Raw genomic sequence first — 27,516 nt, 5'->3', positions numbered from 1 at the left:
AGAAATGAAATACAGTAGATGGGGTAGAGAGAGAAGATGTGAGGGAAGGGGAGGGGAGATAGTAGAGGTTAGGAAAGGTAGCAGAATACAACAGTTACTAATAGGGCATTATGTAAAAATGTGGATGTGTAACAGATGTGATTCTGCAATCTGTATTTGGGGTAAAAATGGGAGTTCATAACCAACTTGAATCTAATGTATGAAACATGATATGTCAAGAGCTTTGTAATGTTTTGAACAACCAAAAAAAAATAAAATAAATATAAGCCAGCTATTCAGAGCTTTGTTTTAAATTTATTTTTGTTGTGACATTTCAACTAATCATGAAATGTCAACCAATGAAAGTAAATTAAAGCAGTTTATATAGCATAACATTTTCTTTTGTCTTGAGCCATGTTAAAATGCTTTTTATTTGTTGACATAGTTTTTTATAAGCAGTTTCATAGGTGAACTTTATCTAGAGGACATTTTAAAATGGGTTTTTAAATGCAACTCAATATATCATAGATTGGTTGTGGATAAAATTTCCAGACATAAGCATTGCAAAAGTATGTGCAGTTTTATGTTGTAAGATTGTGTAATATATTGCAAGTCATATGCACATGTTTGGAAAGGAAAATAACAAACCAATTCATTTATTAGACAAATTACTTAACAGAGAGTCTTATCTGAAGATGATTTCAATAAATGGTTGTTCCCTTCCCCTTACTTCCCCATAAATATAACTTCCTTTGGTTTACTCTAGCAGGTAATTAAAGCCATTTGAATGTAAAACTATTGCTATTATACTTGAAGATTATAAAAGAATTTGTTTTCCAATAATACTTAATTACTTTAGAAAGTCTTCAAAGTTTCCTATTAATTTATGTTATCATTAAATAAATGATCTTGCTTTGAAAGGTTGAGGGTTACTTAATTCAATTTTCTATAGCCTTTCTAGTTATTTCAAAATGATAATAGTGCATACATACATATTGCCTGATAAAATAAACATTTTTAAAAATTTTTTGGTGGGCTGGGGATGTGGCTCAAGCGGTAATGTGCTCGCCTGGCAGGCGCAGGACACTGGGTTTGATCCTCAGCACCATATAAAAATAAAAAAAAAAATGTTGTGTCCACCGAAAACTAAAAAAAAAAAAAAAAAAAAAAAAATTGGTAGTGGAGACTGAACACAACACATTTCTATACTGAAAAATACTGAATAACATCTCCAGCCCTTTTTAATTTTTATTTTGAGATAGGGTCTTACTAAGTTGGTTGAGTAGCTTGCCTTGAACTTGCAATCCTCCTGTCTTAATCGCCCAGGTTGCTGGGATTAAAGATGTGCAGCACTGCTCCTGGCTAATAAACATTTTTCTAAAAATTATTCTTTTAAAAATATATACTTCAAGAAGACTAAAAGAATAAATTAAGAAAACATGGACCTTCTGAGAATTTATGATATTGGATTATAATATTAGTTTTAATGGGAAATATCCCAAATCTCTTTCTTTTCCCCCTTCATTCTATATAGTATTGTCTAATAACAATAATTTAAAGTAAAGCCTTTTGTGCTATTAAGTGAATTCAGAGTCTGATTGCATTTGTAATTGAAGATTCTAATATCATGCTTTACTTTAAAATTTAAAAACATTTGGTTGTGCAAGAGATGTTGTGTGCTAATTACACCTGCAGAAGGAGATTGGTCAGAAAAATCTGCCCTCAAAACCAGAAGTTCTAAGCATGAAAGAGGCAATAAGAGGCTGTAGGGTTGTATGTGTGCTTATGAATTTTATCGGTCAAAAGGAAGAATAGGGAGGGGTCAGAGAGATGTAAAGTTAAGAAGGAAGAGAAGCGAGACTTACAGAAGCTGGGTTTTGTGCAGTGATTAATTCCTCTCTACAAGAAGAATTGGCCTGGAGCCCTGGATAAAGCTACTTCCATTTCCAGCTTCCTTTTCACTTATCTCTACTACAGAGTTTATGGTTAATTATTTTTACAAATCATTTCCCTCTTGCCCTCTTCACTCCAATTCAGTTGCTAAGTGACTGGAAGATAGAGTGACCTCTGAATATATTCTGCTCATTATATTGTTAGATTTTCCACATCATTTAAGGGATGGATTTGTTCATGTAAGTTCAGAACCTCTCTAGGATACAAGTTGACATTTCACTTAATTAATAGCCCCTATTGGCCTAGTTATTCTGAGGATGCATAATTAAAGCAATAATAGTACTCGTTGAGTGGAATTAAGATTTCATTTTGCCTTTTAAATTAGTTGCCTAAAGTTTTATTTCTTTTCCTTTTTTGCTTAACGCTTTTTATTATCCTTTCTATTATAATAAACATATTTTTAAAAGTCTATTCCTAGACAAATTACAAAGCCATTTAATAGAAAAATTTTAACTTTTAGGATTTAAAAGATAAGGCTTTATGCATTTTAATTTAGTGGGACTACCTTAAAGGCATTAATTTTGATTTTATGTCTTTATTCATTTTTATTCACAAAGCCCCCAGTATAATGCCTGACACAGAGTGGATATTGATAAATATTTATAGAATGAACATATATTCTCATAGAATTAATGTGATGGGAATTTGAAAGACTTTTCTTTTTAAAAATGAGGTCAATATTAAGAATGACCATACATAACATAAATAAATTTGAGTAAAAATCAAAATAATTTTGCAATCATCTCTTCATTGCTATTTTTAGTCTTTGGGCTTGCAATACATATTTATTCATTGTCTATGATGTGGAATGTAATTTACTTACCTATTAAGTTGTATGTATCAAGACACACATAGCACTATGAATGGGTACTACAAGCTTTACAAATCTGACCTTTTAAAGAGGAAGAAAGTACCATCTTTTCTTTCTAATAGTTATTCAGGAAAAAAGATCATGTATAACTCATATTCGTACAACTTAAACCTAGAAATGAGAACGGATGTGTAGACTCTAAGGATGCTACATGCTGAGGATTAATTCTGTGTGTAGGATGCTGGCCGTGGTGGTGGTATGTAGAGGTTGTTGCAAGGGTTGATAGAGTGAGTTGATAGGTATAATGACAAAATGTATTGAGAAATGAAGAAAAAGATCTAACTGGGCAAAGAGTAGTTGTTTGGATACTTCATCTGGACAATTAGCTTTTGTGATTGATAGTGAGACTTGAACTGGTAATAGCTATTGAACCATTAACATTAACCCAAGAAATATTTGATTAACTTCACAAATCATAAAGATGAGGAAAAAAGGTATTAGAGTCCCCATTTCCTCACATACTTGCCCACATTGGGTGTCATTAGAAACTACTGACTTATATCCTGGAAACTTTTTAAATTATTTTTTTTCTGGCTGAAATAGTTTATGTTTGCTATTGTAATGTCTTTTACATTGTCTTTAGTGGAGAATAATTTGCTTTCTTCCTTTTTAAATTCTTATGCCATTTTTTTCTTATTTCATTTTATAGAGTACTGTTAAATAGAAACCAATATAGCAAATATCTATGTCTTTCAAAAATTCAGAATGAGTGCCTCCACTTTATTTTATTAATAGAATTTTGATTGACATATCATAATTGGGTGCATTGATAAGGTATAGTGTGATGTTTTGATATATATATACACAATGCAGAATGATTCAATAAATGAAGTGAAATATGTTCTTTACCTTTATCTATCATTTTTTATGGTGAGACATTTGAAATTTACTCTCTTAATTACTTCGAAGTACACATCACAATATTATTGACTATAGTCACTCTGCTGTACAATAGATCACAAGACGGATTCCTCTTGTCTATCTAAAACTTTGTGACCTTTGATAAACAACTTTTCAATATCTCCCTCCCCACCTTCCTTCCCCAGCCTCTGCTAACCATCCTTTTACCCATTTTCCTATGAGTTCCACATGTAGAACTTTTTTTAGATACCACATGTACGTAACATCATATGCTATTTGCCTTTTTGTGCTTGGCTTATTTTACTTAACATAATGTCCTCCACATTCATCCAGGTTGTCACAAATGAGAGGATTTCCCCCATTTCAAGGATAAATAGTATTCCATTATGTGCATACCACATTTTCTTCATTTATTCATCTACTAATGGATACTCTGTTTGAGTCCGTATCTTATTGTGAATAATACCATTATGAACATGAGACTGAATATTCTCTGATATATTTTGACATATTGATTTCAGTTCCTTTGGATATTTACCTATGAGTAGAATTGCTGGTCATATGGTAGACCTATTTTTAGTTTTTTTTTTTTTTTTGAGGCGCCTACAAGTTTCTAAAACGGCTGTACTAATTTACATTCCCAACAACAATATGCAAGCATTTCCTTTTCTTCACATAATTGTCGACATTTAATTGTGGTTTTAATTTGCATTACTCTAAATAAATCAATATAAATAAAATAAAGAATAAGAAAAAGAGATAAAAAGATTATTTTTGTTGTTTGAGGTCTTTATAGTTTCTATAGTTTCATATACATTTAAGGATTACTTTTCCTATTTATGTGAAGGATGATATTGGAATTTTTGTAGATATCTCATTGATTTCTTTGAGTAGTGTGGACATTGTTATGACTTGGATACTTTATGTCCCCCAAAACTTTTGTGATAATGCTGGAATATTTTGATTTCTAAGAGCTCTGACCTAATCAGTTCATTCTAGTTTGAATGGACTGGGTGTTAACTGTAGGCAGGTGGGGCATAACTGGGGGAGGTGGGTTGCCATGAAAGGATTCATCTTCTCTATGGCCATTTTTCCACTTCCCTTTCTTTGCTTCTGAACCACCATGTCCTAAGCAGCTTCCTCTGCCGTGTCCATCCATCATGTTCTGCCTTGTCTTGGGTACAGAGCAATGGAGTTTGTCCACTATGAGCTAATATCTCTGAAACTGTAAGCCAAAGTAAATTTTACCTCCTCTAAGTTTCTTGTCAGGTATTTTGGTCACAGCAACTTACCTGAGTAACACAGACATTTAAATGATTAATTCTTCTAATCCATGAACATGGGACTTCTTCCATTTACTTGTGTTTTCTTCAGTGTTTTCCCCCAATGTTTTGTAGGTTTTAGTATACGGTTCTTCTACTTCTTTGACTAAATTTATACTTCACTACTTAATAGCACAGATAGAATTGTCTTCTTAATTTCCTTTCAGATAGCACATACCTAGAAATGTTACTCATTTTTGTATGTTGATTTTGTATCTTGGCACTTTACTCAATTTATTATTCTAATGGTGTTTTTGGTGCAGTTTTTAGAGTTTTGTATATATATATATATAAGATAGTGTCATTAGCAAGCAGAAACAATTTTATTTCTTTTCCTATTAAGATGTCTATTATTCCTTTTTCTTGCCTAATTGTTCTGGTTAGTAATTTCAGGACTATGTTGAAAAGAAGAGGTAAGAGTGTACACTTCTATCTTGTCTCCAATCTTAGAGAAAAAAGATTTTTCACCATTGAGAATAATATTAGCTCCTTGTTTGTCCTATGAAGGCTTTACTGTTGGAAGTATAGTCCATCAATATCTAATATGTTGAGAGTTTATTTATTTTTTAATCACAAAAAGATGTTGGATTCTGTCAAATCATTTTTTCTTCATTCATTGAGATAATAATATAATTTTTATTCTTTATTTTCTAATGTTGTGTATCTCATTTATAGATTTCTATAGGTAGAGCAATTTCTACATCCCTGGAATAAATCCCACATGGTTCTGGTAAATGATAATTTTAATGCATTATTGAATTCAATTTGATAATATTTTGTTGAGGACTTTTACATATGTGTTCATCAGGAATATTGGCCTGTAATTTTCTTTTCTTATGTTATACTCATCTGGCTTTAGAGTTATGGTAACATTGACCTCATAAAATTCATAAAATTATTTTAGAAGTAAATTTCAAATGTTTGATAGTGCTCAGCAGTGAAGTAATCTGGTCCTCGGCTTTTCTTAGATGGGAGATGTTTTGCTACTTAGACTCCTTACTTCTTATTGATTTGTTTAGTTTACACTTTTTATTGTTTCTGTATTTGTACGTTGTATGTGCCTAAGAATTTATTCATTTTTTCTATATCATCCAATGTATTGATGCATAACTGCTCATAGTAGTTTCTTATAATCCTTTGTATTTCCACAATGTCTCCTCTTTATTTCTGCTCATACTTGTTTGAGTTTCCTTGCCTTCATTTAGTCTAGGTAAGAACTTGCTAATGTCATTATTATTACAAAGAACACAATTTTCCAACTGCAGAAATTGGGTGTCCTGGAGCATTTTCTGTATGTAGCTTTGTGCTGTCTTGGGAGAGGGACAGTGCATCAGAAAACCATTCCTCTTATGGTTAGGCCACATGTTATTGTAATTCTGCCATCCAAAGGGGTACAGCTTCATAGCTAAGCTCTGAAATTTTCATGAAGTTATTCATGCCTGTGGTTGTTAGTTGGATTTCTATGGAGGGTAGAGAGTGGAGCTAGTTGTGGAACACTGTCCTCATGAATTTCACGACAACAGGCCTGGTAGTCAGTTTCAAGTTCAGGGCCTGGACTTAATTGCATCTTTCTCCATGCTGACTGCCTTGGAATTGGGAGAGAGACCTCATAGGGGCATCTTTTAACCTGTATTGCCAGGTCAGTACCCACAGATTGAGCCCCTGGAACTCAGAAGGTTTTACCCCCCCCCCATTCCATCTTAGGTGACAGAGCAGGAGCAGGGCTTGAAAGCTAGCACATGGCTTTGTTTTAGAGCTCTGTCCCAGACTCTCCGGGGTCCTGGCAGACCCAGCACCCATACAAGTATGTGCCATATTGCAAGCCTAGGGCACACAGGTTAAAGAGCGAGCGAGCGAGAGAGAGAGAGAGAGAGAGAGAGAGAGAGAGAGAGAGAGATAGAGAGAGAGACAGAGAGAGACAGAGAGAGAGAGACAGAGAGACAGAGAGACAGAGAGAGAGGCTGGAAAACTCCTCTATTTCCATCATCTAGTTGTTGTCACCCTCTTCTTTTTTAGTTTTTCATCTTTAAATAAGATGGTTTCTATGAATTTTTGAGTTAACTCTTACACAATTATTAAATTCCCTTCTTTCTAGTTGACTATACATGTTTTTGAGTTTTGATCATTAATGGATTTATAATGTTATTAAATTCTATATCTGTTGAATGATCATAAAAATTTTTCTCTTTCAATAATTAATATGTTAAGTTCTTTTTCTAGATATTTCTTAATTCACAACATCCTTGCATACATGGAATACACCCTACCTGGGTTTTGTGCATTAGATTTCTTAACATATAATTTAATTGATAATTTAAAAAATTTTTACCTGTATATTCATAAGATAGACTGCACTATAATTATCTCATTTTGTACTCTCTTTATCTAAATACCAACCTTCAAAAATGAATAGAAGAATTTTTCACCTTTTTGTAATTTTGTGATAGCTTATATAAAAAGAAAAGGCTATTCATGCTTGTAAATATTTAAATTTTCATGCTTGATCTATCACTACTAAAAGAGGTATGTTAAAAATTCCTCTATGATATTAGATTTTCAATTTCCTTCTATAGTCTTATAATTCTGTTTACATTTGCTTTATATATTTTGAGGCAATGCTATTAGATATATATGAGTTAGGACTATTTTATTTTCCTGGAAAATTTCCCTTTTTATCATTATGTAATAATGCTTGTTATTTGTAGTAATGCTTTTTATCTTATAGGTTTTGGGGCCACTATTAATATAGTAAATTTAAATTCTCTCTGCTTAAATTTACTTTGTATGCATACCTACTACTTGAAAATTCTTCTCAACTTTTCTTTTTTTTTTACTTCTCAACTTTTCTGTGCTATGGTTTAGTTGTGACTGCTCATTGCTAGATGTTTTTCTTTTCTTTTACTTAATGTGGTATTCAGTGACTTTTGAATTCTATTGCTTTTCACCACCTTTTGGATTTTACCTTTGTTAGAATTTGTATTGACTTTCTGTTGTATTCCATCCCAGTAGTCTTGATCTTCCTGTGATAGCAAGAACCAAAAAAAAAAAAAACAAAACAAAAAACAAAACTGAAGAGGTTGCAATTTCAGGTCAGCTCAAGTAGCCTGATGACAAATGACTTGTATGACCCGCTACCTTTTCTACTCCATTCATAATATCTCATATTTAGTAACAAGATGAAGAACTGAGAAATTACTGCAATGTAATTTCTTAGTTAAAGTAATCTCATCAATGTTGGGAAAAATAAAATAACAACAACCTGTGTATATTGCATCAGAAGTTCTCAACTGTGTCTGGGATTTACAGACTGAGACTTCCTCCTTTCTGAGGTCCCTCTTCTGTCTCTGTTCAGATTTCCACACTTTACCTCCAATATTTGTGTGCTGCTTATACTTATGCCTATATATGCTTATACTTACACTATACGATTGAATTTTTATAGCCTTGGGAATATTCTGTTGTATTAAATACCTTATTTTCTGCTTGCATCTCTCCTAGATGGCAACCCTGTTAGGTAATTTTCTCCAACTAATTGCAAACTATCTATACTTTTGTTACCAAAATTCAGATTCTTTTAATCATATTTGGAGAATTTTACTTCCACCTTGTTACATGAACAATATTTTAATAAATATTTAAGTTATATATGTAAAACTTTGAGAGAGATATTACTTATTATAAAGTATTTTGCATATTTATGTATTTATGGTTAGAGGTATATTCATTTATTTTGGCTTTAGGTTGAAAATTGATAGTGTTCTTCTGGATCTTCTTCGGTTAAACTGTTTTAAATCAGAAATTGGCGAACTTTTGTTATAAAGGGCCAGATAATAAATATCTTGGGCTCTGCCTGTCATGAAATCCCTGCTACAATTCCTCAACTTTACCATTTAGTGTGAAAGCAGTCATACACAATACAAAGACTAATACATGGTTGTGTTCCAATAAAATTTTATTTACAGAAACAGGTAGTGAGCTGAATTGGGATGATGGACCATAGTTTGCTGGCTCCTACTCTAAATGATAGCACATCTGCCTAGGGATTTAAATAAAGTGAGCATATATACAGTTCTTAATAGAAAATTAAGTTTAAATTCCATTTTCTATATAAGCCCTTGAAAAGCTAAGTACTAGTTTGAAGGAGTACTTATTTTTCATTTGGTCTTTTTTTACACAGTAGGGAGAATCCTTTTGAGCATAGTGTTTTTTGTAATTGACAGTGATTTTTATTCTTATACCTCATATTCTTTCAGAGTCATTTATACAAATCTGTTATGTAAGAAATATAAAAATTGTTTACAAATAATGCATTTGTTACATGCCCATTTAACTTGAAAACTGTTGGTATCTAAACTTTTAAAATAACCAATAGTTTTGTTGCCTTGCTTATATTGTATTTCAGTGACAAACTATGAGCATTAGAGCTGCCCCACACTATTTGATTGTTTTGCATTTATGAAACTTCTTAAGCCTGTTCTTGTTTAGTTGGCACATTTTATATACAAAAGAATTTAAGCATTGATCTTAGTTATTATAATACATCATAGTTACATTTCTATAATGGCAGCTGCTGTGCGTCAAGCCAACCTAATAAATTCTTATGTGTATTTCATTTATACAACTTGACCTATTGCTTTGCTCAAAGTAACCATTAACTCATATGTGCACATAATATGGAGAAATTCAGCATATCACACAGCAAGGAATGTCAATATGTACTTTTTCCAAAAGAACACTAGTAATTGAAAGCACTTTGCTCCTCAAGTTTTCATCTCTTTTCATTTCAAGCTACTCACAGTTTCTATATTGCACCAAGACATTTTTACTAATTCCACCTGAGAACAATACGAAGGTAATGATGTAGCCATTTCTGCTGTTTCTATACAGTGGTGCCAAATCCTCTCTGACTTGCTATAAAAAAATATAGTTACTGAATGAGTTACCTGTTATTCACTGGGATTATCAGACTAAATGTTCTTTTTTTCTGTTAAAGTCTCTTTGTGGAGCAAGAAGGTTTTGCTGTGATTTAAGGACTTATTATGTCATGGTGTTACTTTTGGAGTCATTGTAGTATAATCCAGGAGAGGTTAGAATGCTTGCTTTTAACAGCAAAATCATTCACTCATTAAAAATTAAAACACATTGCTCATTTCAGGTAGTGGGGTGGATATTATTATTTCCTGCATGCCCACTTAGCAGTATAGAACTAAAACAGCCCTGCTGGGTAGCATTTCTGAGGTCATCTGTGATTGGACTCTCATACTTTCACTATTGTAAATTCTTTGTCCCTAATTTGTTAGCATCAAAATTATTAAAAATTCACAGTTCTCAATTTGAAGAGATAATTAAATACTCAGGTTTGTGCTAGAGAAGGAAAGAAACTTTTTTTCATTTAGATCTCCTTTCATTCAATAAACATTTTATTTGACATCAACTATATACCAAGAATAGTGCTAGGTCCTAGGATGGTGAATATAAATAAAACACTTATTTTCCTTGAGAATGTCAGAATGTTCTATGGAACAGATGTATGAACAGCCTACATTATTATACAATATTCACAGTTGAAATCTGACAAGATGCTGTAAGAAGACTGAGGGAAAGATTCAGGAGTGACTTGGAGAAAACTTTCCCATTGTTTTAGTCAGCTTTTTCACTGCTGTGACTAAAGGACACAGCAAGAACAACTATAGAGGAGGAAAAGTTTATTTGAGGGTTTGCAGTTTCGAGGTCTCAGTCCACAGGCAGCAGCTCCATTCCTTGGGGCTCAAGTAAGATAGAACATCATGGCAGAAGAGTGTGGTGAAGCACAGTAGCTCACATGATGATCAGGCAACAGAGAGAAGAGATTCCCCTCACCAGATACAAAATATATACCCCAAGGTACACCCCCAGTGATCACCTTTTCCAGCCACACCCCACCTGCCTTCAGTTAATGCTTAGTTAATACTGTAAGGAGATTAATTCACTGATTGGGTTAAGGCTCTCATAATCCAATTATTTCCCCTCTAAACCTTCTTGCATTTTCTCACACAGGAGCTTTTGAGGGGATACCTCACATCTAAACCATAACACCTACTTAATCCACACTACTATACAATGGACAAATACTTAAACAATACATTTCAATTCTGGAAAGCATTTTGAAAATGCAAATGGAATAAAGACATCATTTATAATAACATCAAAACCCACAAATGCTTAAGAATGAATGTTAAGGTATATGCATATGAGATATAAAATATGTAAGTAAATATACAATGCTCTCCTATATTTATTTTTCTTATTAATATTTTTTATTTATTTTAATTAGTTACACTTGACAGTCCAATGATCATGACATATCATATATTTGAATCAAATGGGGTATAATTTCTCATTTTTCTGAGTGTACAGGTTGCAGAACTACATTGGTCACACAGTAACATATATACATATAGCAATAATAGTGTCTATTTTAATGCAATTTCCTACTGGAAGCAAAAATAATGGCAATATTTGAAGCTAGATTATTAGATATTCAAATTTATATTCTAGGACTACTAAAAAAGAAAGTAGGTCATTAGATTAAATAAAATGGAAAGCAGAAAGATATTCAGTTATTCAAAAAATCCGTGAAGGAGCAAAAATAGAATATAAAGTACATGAGAAAAATACAAAACAAATAGTATGATGGAAAACTTAAACTCAACAATATCCTTAATTATCTTAAAAGCAAATGGACTTAATACATCTGCTAAAAGGAAGAGATGATGAGCTTCTTGTCATTTCTATTCACCATTGTACTTGAGAGCCTAGTTAAGGCAGTTAGGCAAGAAAAAACATAATGGAAAAGTGAGAAGTAAGAACTGTCTTCAGTAGAAAGCTTCTCTGTATAAATAGAGTCCTTTTAAAAATTCACAAAATCTACTAGATTTACTAAGTAAATTAAGTAATGTTGTGGACTACAAGATCACTTACAAAAATTAGCTTTGGTTGAGTATGGTGACACATGCCCCCCAATCCTTGCAACGTAGGAGGCAGGACAATCTACAAGTCTTAGATCAGCCTCAGCAATGTAGTGAGACCCTGTCTCAAAATAAAAGTAAAGGGACTATGGATGTAACGCAGTGGCAAAGAAAAATATATACCACTGTGCTACCTCTAGGTTCAATAACCAGTATCTTCTCTCTAGAATACACTTTTATTTTTAGCAATAAGCATTTGGTAAATACAAATGTAAAATATACTATTTATAATGGCATAAAAATAAATGTTTAAGAATAAGTTGAGATTAAAATGTATAAAGTGCATAGATGTAAACTACAAAACCTTCCTGAGAGAAATGAAATAGTACAAAAATAAATACAAATGTATACAAAAGTTATGGATAAAGGTGCCAAATACTGCTAAGACATTTGTTCTTCTAAATATGAGCTATAGCTCTAAAGCAGTCCCAATAAAAATTCCAAAAGCTTTTTTTATGTAAAGCTTATTTTAAAACTTATGAAAATACAAAGACCCAGAATAGTCCCACAAATAAAAAAGAACAAATTTGAAAGACTTACTGAATTTTAAGACTTATTGTAAAGTTGTAGTTATCAAGACAGAATGATAGTGAAAAAAAAAATAGAAAGTAGATCAATAGAATAGAGTCCAGAGAGTGATTCACAAGTACAGTTCATTGGCTTTTTGAAAATGGCAGCAAAGCAACTGAAAATGGAAAGACAAAAGTCTTTTCACCCAAGGTGCTTGAACAAACCAGCTATCTGTAAGAAAATAAGAGAATCTCAACATGTACTTTATAGCATACATTAAAATTAATTGGAGATGAATAATAAACCTAAGAGTAAAATCAACAGTATAACTCTTCAAAAAATGTGGAAAAATATCTTCAGGAACATAGAAATTTACCAAGCTACCTTGAGAAAACCAGTAAAGAACTAATCATAAAAGGAAAACAAATGATAAAACAAATTTCATAAAAATTTTAAAAATATTGTTCATGTGAATACAACATTAATAAGGTGAATATAAAAGCCATAGACTGAAGGAAAACATTGATAATCAATATCTTTGATGGAGAATTTTTACTTGGAATATATTAAAAAATCCATTTATAACAAAAATAAATAACATCTGACCCCACCCACAGTCCATCATCCAATAAACAAAAGACTTGGAAAAAGCTACTTGATCAAGGAAGATAAATAAATGGCCAATAAACACATGCAAATATTCTTTAAACATCATTTGTCACAGGGAAATAAAGATAAAACCACAAATAAATACTATAAACATATACTAGAATCATTAAAATTTAGAAAACTGATATCAAATTATGGCAGGATTGTCAAGCATCTGAATTTTCATACACTGCTGCAGGCATTTGTATTCCTTTTCTATTACTATATATCTTAGGCTAAATACTTTATAAAGTAAAGAGGTTTATTTAGCTCATAGTTTTGGAGGTTCATTTACATGTCATTGGTATTGGTATTGGTATTGGTATTGGTATTGGTATTGGAGGAACTCTTAGCAGATGGCATTACAATAGAGCACTTTCAAGAAAGGAAGACCATGTGGTTAGAGAAAAGGCAGAGCAAGGGAAAGGTCTAGTCCTATTCTTTTTATAATTCACTGTCATGAGAACAAACTTGGGGTTCTAGGAGAATAATCTTTTCCAAGGGTGACCTAATTATTTCCCATTGGCTCCACCTCTTAAATATCACCTCTGAACAGTGCTACACTGTAGAACAGTCTTTCAACTCATGAACCTTTGAGGAGGAAGCTCAAACCATATCCAAACCATACTATAGTTGAAAATGGGTCTGGCAGTTTTTCATAAGTTAAACATATTCCTATCTTATGATTCATCAATTCCTTCTTTAGGTATTTTTCCCAAGAGAAATGAAAACACATTTATTCAAAAGAAAGTAACATAAATGATAATTATGGCATTATTAATAGTATCCAAAAAGTGGGAATACCTAAAATATCTAAAATCAGAGTGCATAATAAGGAGCACAGTGTGTCTTAGTGATAAAAAGGGACAACTACTGATACATACACCAACGTGGAGGAATACTAAAAACATTTTTTTGAGCAAAAGAACCCAGCAAAAAGAGGACATATTGTGTGATGTCATTTGTGTTTTAGGACAGAACAAATCTGTAGGGAAAGAAGTTAAAACAACTTTTGTCTAGAGGATAGGGAGGATTGTTGAGATAAGGGCATGCAAAGTTTCCAGATTCCTCTTTATCTCCTTTGGAATGTGAATTACAGAGATGTATTCATTTTTCTAAACTCATCAACCTTGATAATTAAGAACATTTTTCCCCTTACAATTCATTGTGCTGTGTGTAAATTATACTGGAATCAAAAGTAATTTTTTTTTTTGGCCCAGCATAGTGGTGCATATCTATAATCCCAGGAGCCTAGGAGGCTAAGGCAGTAGGATCCAGAGTTCAAAGCCAGCCTCAGCAAAAGCAAGGTGCTAAGCAACTCAGTGAGACCCTGTTTCTAAATAAAATACAAAATAGGGCTGGGGATGTGGCTAGTGGTCAAGTGCCCCTGAGTTCAATCCCCAGTATCCATGCCCCCCAAACAAAAACAAAAACAAAATAAAAAAACCCTTTACTTTTTTTAAAAAAAAAGTTAAAAGTAATATGTTGCAAAAGTAGACATAAAATCTTCTGTAAATGCAATAAAATAATCTGTTTAAATTTTGAGGAGTAAATTTCTTCTTTTGTTGTTTTGCCTTTTTATTTACTGATCATATTTTGTCCTTATTTCCCGCCCCCCCCCCCCGTAGATGTTTTATTTTCCCATATAACCAACCTACAACTGAAAAGGAGAGAAGTTCTAGAATTTGCTAGTTCAGTACTCTAATGTTATCATATATCTTCTGGTTCCTCCTGTCTTACACTCCTCAGCATTTCTCTTCAAGAGCATTCCCCTGCTAGAGGCGAATGGGAGTGTTTTGGTTCCAGGCTTCCACGTATACGCAATGCCAAGGGGATGATTGGAAGGATCATTGAGCATTCCCCAAATCTTTCATATGAAATATTTCAGCCATATCAAATAGTATATATTTCATATGCGTAGGGTTTATGTAACCTGACAAACATGGAGAGCCCCATCCATTCAAGTTTATAAACAAAACTAACACCTTTGGAAGTCACTATATGCCCCTTCCCAGGGGCATTTCTCATCTCCCAAGCAGAGTTAGCCAGACTCTTGAATTTTGCTTTATTTTCTTTGTAGTTTTATGATGGAAAAGTAGTAGTCTTAAGTAATATATTGTTGTGTGTATTTTTAAACATTCATAAGTAAGTTATAATAACTTCTTTTTGCTCATTGACCATGTTTATGAGATTTTTGTCATGCTGATACTTATTACTCTATTCAACAATTTTATTTGTTATATGGTATTCTACTAAAGGAATATACTAAAATTTATTTATTAATTGTTCTATCTATGAATGTTTGGATTTTCTTCCAGTGTTTGTTTCATTTTTTTAAAAAAAATTTATTATTGTAGAAATGTCCTAACGGAATTTCTTGCACATGTAACCTGGTAGTAAATCAAGAGTTTGTCTGAAATATGTGTATATCTTCAAAATTATTGGATAATGTACTGGGTGCAACTTTACTAAATAACTCTATTTCCCCCCCTAAATTTAGTTCCAATTTTATGAATATCAGCAGTATATAAATATTCCAACCAACTGATCAATCAACTTGAAAATAATATCATACTTTTCAGGGGTTTTTTATCTTTTTTTTTTTACATAAAATGATACCTAAATGTGATATTAACTTACATATATGTTTATGGGCCTTTTATATATATATATATATATATATATATATATATATACTCATCTTTCTGTTGGGTTTTTTTATTTTTTTCTTGATTTTCAAATAACTATAGATTCTGAATAAATTTTTCACTGATTATGTATTTCAAATGTGTTTTCTAAGTTGTGACCCACATTTTTAGACTTTCATTATTATATCTTTTAACATTAAATTTACTATAGTTTATTTTATTAATAATTTTATTTATAGTTTATCATATTTTATTCTTTTTATGATAGATTTCTCAGATATCCATTTACATTCCTTCTATAATACTTGAAGTTTGACCTTTCCCAAAGTTTTTAATATATCTGGAATTATTTTTTCTATATAATGTGAGGTTGAAATTACCAAGAACTGAAGAATCTGAGATGTCACTGTACTTTTGAATTCTCAAGATTCTTGGATTAGACACAAGGGTCTTTGTTACTTAGAGCAATAGTGACAGCTAGAATGTCAGCATTCACATCAGTTCCTTAAGCCACAGGGTGATGCAAGAAAGGTCAGGTGACTTACACACACAATGGTTGCATTATAGAAGAGGAACCTTGCAATTGGAGAATTCAAGTCTTTTATGATGGACAGTAAGTGTGCCTATCTTTTACCTCAGGGAAACATTTTATCTTTATTTTATATTGGAAACATTTTTATACACATCATCATCCAATGTAAAACATATTTTTTCTTACAATTCATATCTTCCTTTAAGTATTATTGTGCTTCCTTCCAAAATTTGTTTAAAACTTCCTCTAGTAAGGTTTACGCAGGTGTCTCCAAAGTGAACTTCCCAACATAGGTACATGGAAGCTTTATTTATTGTACTCTGCATGTTTTCCTTTAAAAAATAAAACTGGTGCTTTGTACCAGAGGAATATACATCTATATATTCCAGGATGTCTGCTCCGTAACCAACCTTGAGAGGGGAGAGTAGAACAAACAGCAGCCAGTGCTTCTGTTTGTAAGTCGTGTAGAAATGCAAGAGGCTCTTAGAGAATTGTCTTCCAATAGTGACCTCCTTTGCTGCCCCTGGATATGAATGATCAGTTATCTTAGCATGATTTAACACACAGTTTCTTCTGATGTCTGCAATACAGACCTCAATGTAATCAGGTTTTCATGTATGTATGTGTCTGTTTTTGGGCTCTCTATTTGTTGATATTCTATCTCTGTACCAATCCCACATACTTACGGGTAGTAATATCTATACTTCCTACAGCTTTATCATAAATCTTGAATTCTGATATAGCATTTCTCTCCTCCACACCCCAAACCCCACATTGTTCTTTTTTCATGCATATTTGTCTTATATATTTGTATCCTTTCACTGTTCCTTAAACTGAAAATACATATAGATCAGCATCCAATGCAAAATATTTTTTCTTACAATTCAGATCTGCCTTTAAGTACTATTTTGCTTCTTTCTAAAGATTATCTTAAAATTCCTCTAGACAGGTTTATGCAAGTATCTCCAAAGTGAACTTCCCACCATAGGTACATGGAAGCTTTGTTTCTTGTACTCTGCACGTTTTGCTTTAGAAATTAAAGTTCCAGTCATTAGACATCAGCAGATGGCTTGGAAGGTGCAGCAGCTTCAGCTCATTTACTTCTCTGCATGTATCTTTTCACATTGTTTTCAGCTTCTAAGAACTTTTCTGGCCTCTTTTAGTAGCTTAAATATGCACTTAAAATATTTTGTATATTCACCTAACATTTTTAGGAATTTTGCACCTGTAAGTAATTTTCAGCACATCCAATCTATCATATTGCCAGAAACAAAAGTCTTGCCTCAATACTAGTTGTAAAATGCTTTTATCTCATAAAATTGTCTTTCCTGCAATAAATGTTTAATGAAACTGAATAAAATTTCAGGTGGATTTCTCTGCTGCTGCTGCAGTATTGCCAAATGACCCAGTACTTAATCTGGCATTGCCATCATTCATTAGTTGACTCCTTACTTAAAACTTTGTAAAAGTGTGATATATTACAAATATACAGAAATAATAAAATTATTTCTTAATTATTTGAGGACACAGATATTGATATACTGTGCCCCTTTTTTACTCTATGGTTTTATGTACTTAAGATAATGGATATTATAATTTTTATATACTTTTAAAGTTTATACTAATATAGTGATCTTCATGCCTTTTATAAATTTGTTTTTTCCCCAATGTCAAGTTTGAAAAGTTTATCTGTAATTATACTGTAAGTTCTAATCCAATTATCTCAAGTCTGTCATAGAATCCTGTATAAATTGCATTTTCACTATTAGTACCTTTATCCTATAATAAACTTCCATATATATTCTTTTGAGCATGTTTGAGTTGTTTTTTAATTAGATGCCTAGAATTGAAAGTGCTATATAATAGGATATACTTTGCTTTAGTTTATTAGATATACATAGTCTCTTATATTGCATTTTTATGATCACAATAATCATCATACAATATGGAATATTTAACCACCTTTTATTATTTAATTAATATTTATAATTCATGAAAAGTACTAGGTACTGTCTGAATAGGGATTAAGGTGAATATATGCTGTGCATGATACCTAGATAATCTTGATCATATTAATCTATACTTTAAATTTGTTTAAAAAAATCATTGATTTGGAAAATTCATGGCTTTTTCTTTTTTAAACTACAGGTATTTATGAGCCTTCATTTCTTATACTACTGCAGTGAACCAACCTTGGATGTGAAAATTGCCTTTTGTCAGGTGTGTGTTCCTTACAGGTAGAACAAGGTACAGTATATTCCCTTGTATTTCCATTTTGCCATTCTGTTTTATATAAGTTCCACATCAAAGTTATGCTTATATAATACTAAAAGTAGCTTAGGAAGTACAAGTGGATACTTTGAAGTTTATCTCTTTCTAGTTCATTTAAGTTAGAATAGGAATTAAGAGAATTCTTTCTGAGCAATTAAAAAATATATTTAAGCACTGTATAAAGTTATTTTTTATTTGATTTCTTTAAAACTTTAAAATATTTAGTATTTCTTTCCAAACCCTTGAAATAAGACTTTAATAATTAAAATAGCTGAAGCTCATATTATTCCTCCTCATTCTAAGTACTGATGCATCCCAAATGCAGTATCTTCAATACCTACCAAGAATAAGGTGGTGTTCAGTTTGTTTTCTTATGCTTAGCTCTAATAAATAGTTGGGGCGGGTAACCTAAATGACAGTGATCAATAAAGGTGTATTTGACCAACAAGGAACAGGAAGGCAGCAGCAACAGTGGTTGGTAATTTGCATGGACCAAGTGAATCTGTACCCTCCTACTCATTCAAACTCAGTTCTTAAGAGCATACCCAGTGTTTAGGTATGTTTGTAGTAGGTGTGTTTAATCCTAACTTAAAGCTGCTATCATGGTGTAATTGATAGTGCTCCCTTTTACTCTCAATTATTCTAGTTCAGACAACAAATCACATGCTAACCCCCTTCTCATTGTATGCAGAGACTTTACTTCAATCTCTCTGTGATCATTATCATTGTTCCTTCTCATTGAGCTGTGTTGTAAACAGAGAATGACATGTTGTTTCTACTATTTTACCTTTCCTGATTCTAGAATCATTCTGGGCTTATTATAGACAGTATAGTATGGAAAAGTATAAAGACAAACAAATCATTGCTTTTCTATTTTTTTTTTATACTCTACTTGAGCATAGTCAGAATTTGAGGGGAAAGTAAAATGTGTGACTTGCTATAAATCAGACTTAATGATCTGCCTCATTCCTCCACCTCTAAATGTTATAGTGCCTTAAGTCTCGGGCCTTTACACAACTTTTCTTTTCAAAACAGAACTCTGGATCCAGAGAGCTTTAGTTAGAAATTTTCGATCTACTAGTTAGTAGCAATTTAGTTGTGAATGTGGATGAATTACTTAACCTCTCTGTGCTTTGATGGTAAATAGCTGAAGCTCACACTACTCCTCATTGTAAGGATGATGAGTCCCAAATGAAGTTATATCCAACACCCACCTATAGTTAGGTAGTGCTTAGTTTGTTTTCAGATGCATAATTCTTATCTGTAGTTAGAATAAGGGAAAAATAACATGATCCCGATCCTAGGGTTGTTAGAATAGTTTCCATGAGTTTATACCAGCAAAGCACTGATAACAGTGCTGATACTGTGTTTGTTAAATGGATAATTAAATTTTAAATGAAATTTCATTTACTCTCCTGGTGCTCCCACTAAGTCCCAGTGCTTTAAATATTATCGGTATTTGAATACTCAAACAATTTTATCTCCAAACCAAACTTCTCCCTGAAACCAGATTCATAAACCTGGTTCTGAATTTCCAAATAGATGTCAAATAGGCATATCAAACTATCTATATTTCAAATGAACCTCTGATATTTCTTCCAAAATTGCTCTCTTCAGTGTCTTCTCCCATTCAGCAAATGCTAATTCCATCTTTTCAGGGAGTCTTTTTTGACTATCCTATTTAAAATTTTCCCTTCCTACCCCACACTGCTTATGCAACTTTCCTGCCTTTCTTTTTTCCCCTCCATAACACCTATCAGCATCTGACATACTTGTTGCTGGTGTGAAATGTTGCTTCTGTTTATCTGCCAGAATGCATCTTGTACTTGAGAGGAAGTTTTCTTCAGTGGTTTGCTGGAGCCAACAGGCTCAAAAGAAATGAATGTGCCTATCTGCTCCCAACTCAGAGTTGGTATGGTAGCTCAAAAGCTGTCATAACAGGAGTTTGTACATTTCAGGAAGGAGCAAATATAACTCTCCTTCCTACCCTTTCCTCTCCCCAGCCAGTTGTCAACATTTACCAGGACATCATCAGAATTTTGTCTCTTGTTTACTGCTGGACTACAGCACTCATAGGCTAGGCTCTAACTAATTATATGCTCAATGAAAGAATAAATAATACATGTTTTCTTTATGTCAATAGCTACAACTATGATCTGCTGTAATGGAAAATGATCAAGTCTGAATTTCTGGGTTGCATGTTTTGGCCTTACCACTTGCAAGCTATATGACTATGAGCTATTTCCTTAGCCTTTATGATCCTCACCATTTACTGTGGACATTAATACTTAAAACAAAACAAAACAACAATAATAAAACAGCCAACCAAAACTAAATTCATTTAAATTAATTTTTACATATTTTAAACAGCAAAATTATAAGTTAAACTATTTTAAAATTTCAGCCATTAAAAAAAATCTAAAATGGCTTTGTGTGGGTGGAAGTTATTTTTCAAATCAACCGCTAGCATTTGAGTACCGATGCAGAATGTATATTTCAAGTATGAGTCCTTTTAAAGAAAAGGAAAAAAGAAAAGTGAAGCATGAACTTTTTAATTGCCTTTGGAATTTTTTGAATACATTCAGATTATATAACATTTAAAAAACTGGAAATATGATAGCAAGCAGGATTCTTTCAGTTGTGACTCCAGAGCATCTTATTTTCTTTCCATGAAGAATTTTTATTTTGATAGTAGTTTTTCCTGTAGTTCAATGCCTCATTTACTGCTTTAGTAATATAAAGAAAATAATGTATTTAATTTCAAAGGCAGAATTATTGTTTGGTGGGGTGCCCTTTTAAAGTTTTTTTTTGAAACTTATTTCACAGGGCAGTCCACAGGTACTTTATATGCTATGGTGTTTAAGTTGATCACCAGTCAGGCTAGGCTGCTCCTTAACTTTTGCTCCACAGACAGTATTCAAAGACCTTCAGTAACTTGTTAAAAATTGGTAATCAAATGTGTCCAGAATCAAGGTCTCTTGATTCTTAGTCTGGGGCTTTTTTCATTATGTTTTATTTCCACTTTTTTCACTGTTATCCCTAGGAATCCATAAGGGTTTTAGTTAGCTTTGTCACTGCCGACACTAAAGGATCTGACAATAATAATTTTAGAAGAGAAAAAGTTTACTGAGGGGCTCAAGATTACAGATTTCTCAATCCCTAGACAGCAGGCAGGACATCATGGTGGAAAAGTGTGGCAGAGGGAACCAACTCACATGATGATCAGAAAACAGACTTCACTCTCCAGATACAAAATATATACTCCATATCCACGCCTCCAGTGACCACTTCCTCCAGCTGTACCCCACCTGCTCCAATTACCACTCAGTTAATCCCATCGGGGATTCATTCACTTATTAGGTTAATACTGTACTCCAATCATTTCTCCTCCAAACCTTCCAGTATTGTCTAAGGTGAGCTTTTGGGGAACACCATATTAACCGTGATAATAAGAAAGATAGAAAATAAAAATTATTGTAAAGAAAAATTAACAGAAAGTATATACAGTATCTATGATTGCTTTCAGCTGAATTATTTTTTAACCTTTGAAAAACGTTTTTATTAGTGCATTATACTTATACATAACAGTGGGCTTCATTTTGACATATTCATAAATGCATAGAACATAGTCTGACCCATTTCAATCCCAATACTTCCCTGTTCCCCCTACATTCTTCCCTCCCTCTCATCCCTTTCCTCTACTCTATTGGTCTTAAATAAAATTGAATGTGTTGTGATATATTTATATGAGCACATAGCATAATTTGGTTAACTTCATTCCCCAGTTCTTCCCCTCTTCCTCCCCCTTGATCCCCTACCTCCACTCTACTGATCTCCCTTCAATTGTCATTAAATCCCCTTGTTTTATTGTTTTTATCTATTTAGCTTTAATTTTAATTTTTAATTGAATTATTTGAAGTACATGGAATTTATCAACATTTTAGTTACTTTCTATTAATTTCATTGTTTTTATTATTTTAAAAACCCAACCAAGTAGGTTTTGAAGAATATGATTTCTCATTATAATGAAGGAAGAAATTTTTCTTTGTACTGTTAAACAGAAAAAGAATAATCTCTGGAAAATGTATGAATCCTTTTCCAATATATAACCTAATTTTAAGTGCAAAATTTCTTGATATTCTTGAGAAATAGGTAAGCTGCCTTAGCCTTCTTTTCTCCATTGAACAGAAATAGAGATACACATTTCACTCTGAATTTAAAAGAAAATCTGTGAACAGTGTTATTTCTGGAAACTCTGCTGTAATGAACAGATGAGTCAGGGCTTTAATCAGAGAATACATTTACGGAAATATAATGTGTGTTGGAGACTCCATACACACCCACTGGTATCTGCAGCATTTATTACATCCTGTGTCTGTTAGAATTGGCTTTGCCGTTTTGTGTTTGTCCCCTTAATGCTACCCTCTTGCTGGTAGGAATAGGGCATGCTCATCTTTCACTTTAATCCAATAAATATTCAACAAATAATTTTTGAATGAAAGAGTAGAAATGAAACAGTAAAAAAACAACATCACTTCCCAACTAGCAATATGTTTGCTTGCCTTTAAAAATCAAATCAATTTCTCAACATCCTCGCATCTTATAAGTATATTTTCATAGATTTAATTATGTACTGGTTATTGTGCCAAGCATAAATCACTATTAACCTAATATTTATCTAGCAGTTATTGTCTCAATGCTTACTGATGCTTGAAGTACTTATGAATAAGTTTAAAAAAGAGAAAGCCTGAGACACAGAAGGTTCAAATTAATAAATCAACAACTCACATGTTTACGTAGCACTAGAAATAAAAGGGACTGAGCTAAGACTGGCCTTCCTTTTGACTATGACATGGAAACTTCTTATGAGTCCTTATATCTTGAATGTTAGGAGATGTCTAAGCATTAGCTGATTGATTATTGACTTCACCGTTCATGAATTCAACCCATATCTTGTGTGTTATGGATATGTTAATTAGCTTGATTAAATCATTCTACATTGTATACACATAACATCATTTTGAACCCCATAAATACACAAAATTAAAATATGTCAATGTCTATACAAAATTAAAAAATTATTATGGTTTTATTTCATTAACTCTTTATAACAATTTATTATCAGAAGGGATAATAAATTATGTTTTATTCTGGAGCTAAAGGTCTTTAACCATTATACTAAGCCCATTATACCAGTTATATATTTAAAAAATTTTATCAATACAATAGTTTTACAAATTTATGTGATACAGTGTGATGTTTTGATACATGTATCATTATGTGATGATAATATTATATGGCAATAATTAGCATATCCCTCACCTCAAACATTTATCTTTTTTATGGTGAAACATCCTTTGCTGCAGGCCGGCTGCAGCAAAATAACGGGGGTGGGAGGGTTGGGGGGGTGGGGGGGTGGAGGGGGAGTGGGGGTGGTGGTGACGAACAACTTGTGTAGATTGATACAGCAGGAGTGGGAGCTGTTTATTGTAGGACAACAGAAGTATTTATACATTCCACACAGCTTATCTTAATAACATAGACTAGATACAGCAGTCAACCAATAAGAAATCTCCACACTTAATGGCTCGCTGGCGTTACTTCACAAACCACTCCCTCTGGCATTTTGCCAGGCGCCATCCAGCCTTGTTTACAGACCCTAACATTTCTCTGGCAAAATGCCAGGCGCCATCCTGACTTGTTTACAGACTCTAACAATCCTTTATGAACTTTTTTATTATCTTCTGTTAGTGCATGGTGTTTGAGAGAAGTAAGAACTTAATTTAACTCAGAATCAAAAATTATGATTTAAATAGAAATAAAGTCTAAGGTTATACATGGTTATACATCTCTAACACATTCCAAGAAAGGTCAAAGTGCCATAGGACATTTTTTTCTATCTTTCTTCTTTTTGTGGTACTGGAGATTTGCCAGGAAGGGCAAAGAAACACTTTTACATTAATGCTAGAAGTGTCTCTGACAATTAAGGTTCAGAATATTGCTGGGATATGGCAAAAATATAAACCAACAACAGTCTTCATTCGGGAGTTATAGTCAACATTGTTCTTCATTTTTTAAAAATATTTACCTAGTTTTTGGCATAATACCTTACAAGATCCGATAGCCAAGATTAAGCATGTTGAAAGTTTCTACTGAAAACAATATCTTTCATAATAAATATAAAATATTACTAAATGACTTGCCTAGTTAATTACATTTTATTTTATTACTTTAATGTCTGTATAATAAAAATACTGCCTGTGCATACATATTAATTTTCTTGGCTGCAAATGGTAGATTTTCTAAATATATGCAAACTTACTTTTGAGAAAAAATACCAATCACTTTTGATTCATTGCTCTTTTTTTTGGTAGTATGTTCTTCTTTCAGTCTTCAGAAATTTCAAAATAATTTGCAAATGTTTATAAGCTGCATTAGCTTGTAAGAGCCTTTTATAAAGTTGGAAACTAGTAAACCAGGGAATTCATAAAAAGGGGATGTCTGGAATGTCCATGAAATAGTTTCATTTTAAATGATGTGTTCTGATTATTAGCATCTAGGGCATTTTTAAAATACCTCTAAACCTGATTCCTGAATTACATAGGTTTTAAAAAGCAATTCTTTTGCTGTACAGGCATTTTGAATTCAAAGTAACTTGATTTGCTCAACTTATTTCATTTGATGAGTGTGTGATGTTTCTAGCTCAAATGCTTTGAAAATATCCAATTAAAATTTTTACGCTTCATTGGATGGCCACCGAAGTTGGAATAAAGACTTCTATACCAACGTGGGGAATACAACATCAAAGTAAAAGATGTTTGGGCAGAACAAGGCAAAGGAAAAAACCTGAATAATCTGATGGATGATCTATGAAATAAATGACATGGTTTGTATAGTTTAGATTTTTGGACACAATGCCTGCCATTCTCCAAAATCTCACATAGACTCTTGACTTGATATAAATACAGTTTAAGGGTAGCACTAGGTTGGCAGTGGATATATTTAAAGTCAATGGTGTTTTTACAAATAAATGGTTATAATTTTGAGATATAAATCTAAAATGCCTTCCATTTTAGTATTTTATATAATGTGGAAAGGCACATTTTTAATTTCAACTTTTCATTTTAATGGTTTTCTTCTCCTGTGCATTATTGACTCACTTCTATACTTGCTTTGATACATAGTATTTAATTTTGTATTAATTTTCTAAAATCAATATTTGTGCTATGTTTTGAATGACCAGGAATAACTTATTAAACAAAGACAGAGTAACATTATCATAAAAGCATGGCACATCTTTATATTGAAAAAAAAATCACTGAGATTTCTATACTATCATGGTAACTGTTCACCTGTTTTCTGAGATGAATATTTTGTGTTGCTCGAAATTTTTTTTCTTGGTGCCACATGTAAAAATGGCTGTAACAAAATTTTAAGAGTAATTTTAGTGCTACATTTCTGTTTTATACTCTGGGAAGATTTTTCTAAAGACTCATTAAATAACTATTTTGGTTAATGAATAGATTTAGTTATGTGGCTCATAATTATCTGAGAAAATCTAAAGTTCTTAAATGTTCACTTATGTAATGATGAGGTTTTCTTTATTGGTTCATTGTATGTGCTAGGTTTTTCCTAAAACACAAAATGGTCAGAATAAGTCATATAGTGTTTAAAAATAATGTTCTTTATTGTGTACAATAAAACAGAGCACTAAAGTTTCAAATTCTTAACTGTAACATTTAATAAATTCTAATTTTCTTTTTAAAAACCACAGATATATTTTAGAGAGAAGTCTACAAAACACAGATCACTTACTTTAAGCATTTTGATTCCTAAACAACTTTCTACTCTTTTTTTTTATTCCCACTCTAAGAAATTTTTTTAAAAAATAATGACTGTTTATTAGCCTGGTCATTTTTTTCTGTCTTTATTATATAACATCAGGTTTTATTGCCTATTTTGCATTGCCTTTATCTTTATTATGGATAGGTTGGGAATGTGTAGACCAAAAGATGTAGAATTTATGTGATTAATTTGTAGGCTAGATAATTGTGATATTGAAGCCAACATTCCATGTTTGATTTTCTAAAGGACTTTTAATATTAAGCTTTTGTACTCTTAGTGCCTAGAACAATGCTTAGTACAGTGTAGGACCAAAGTAAATATTTGTTGAATAAAGCATACTGTAGTAATATTGGATAGACTCCAAATCTCAATGTCTTTTTAAAACAAAAGTTTATTTCCTGTCATAAAAATCAAGTTCACATTAGCAAGGACCTTTATCTGTCTGATGACTCAAAGAACTTGTGTTTCTGCCTTTCTGTGAATCAGGAATTTAAGCTCCTGCACTCTGGTGATGTGCTGTTTGAGACATCAGATGTGGGAATGAATGAGCTGTGGGGGTGCATCACTTTTAAACTACCTCTGCAGTTAGCTGACTTCTGGTGTCTATGCATATAGTTCATGGGCCAGAATCAATCATGTGGCCTCAACATCACTGCAAGAGAGGCTGGGAAATGCAGCAGAGCACACAGATATTCATAGAACACTGTCTGTAGCACAAATTGAAACAGAAAAAAAACATTTTCTTACTGGATCGTTCTCCACCTTGTTAATAATATGTAGATTTTATAGCAGTAGTACAGTGTGTTAGATTGGCACAATGGTTTAAGAGTTTAGCTAACTTTAAAAAAAAAATTCTAAAACTGCTAGGTAGTTAAATGCTGTATCACTTCTCAATAATAGTTCTAAATCTAGAGTAATAATAATCTTTGAACATCTCCTATAACCTGTACCAAGAGAGCTTTATGTAGAGCTTATAAAATAGAACTTGCCCAAAGCCTCACAGTCAAGATTCTTCAAGATGCAGACAGATGAAAAGCTGAAATTTTATCAATTGCTGAAATTCTCCATC

The 27,516-nt window shown here is 32.4% G+C and overlaps 1 protein-coding gene across 7 annotated transcripts in view; it reads left to right on the top strand.

Moving 5' to 3' along the window:
• Mapk10 (mitogen-activated protein kinase 10) overlaps positions 1-27,516 on the top strand; it is a 313,016-nt gene that overhangs the window by 129,391 nt on the left and 156,109 nt on the right. For 5 of the 7 annotated variants that reach the window (XM_040292190.2, XM_040292192.2, XM_040292189.2 and 2 more), the window contains one exon: positions 18,480-18,551. In XM_040292190.2, coding sequence (XP_040148124.1) covers positions 18,480-18,551 — 72 coding nt within the window. Of the gene's footprint in view, positions 1-18,479; positions 18,579-27,516 lie in introns of those variants that run through there. The other 2 variants (XM_040292193.2, XM_021721084.3) reach the window with 1 other exon arrangement.

The sequence above is a fragment of the Ictidomys tridecemlineatus genome, chromosome 9 (genome assembly GCF_052094955.1).
Source record: "Ictidomys tridecemlineatus isolate mIctTri1 chromosome 9, mIctTri1.hap1, whole genome shotgun sequence".
NCBI classification, from domain to species: domain Eukaryota; kingdom Metazoa; phylum Chordata; class Mammalia; order Rodentia; family Sciuridae; genus Ictidomys; species Ictidomys tridecemlineatus.
This window is presented reverse-complemented; position numbering and strand designations above follow the sequence as displayed.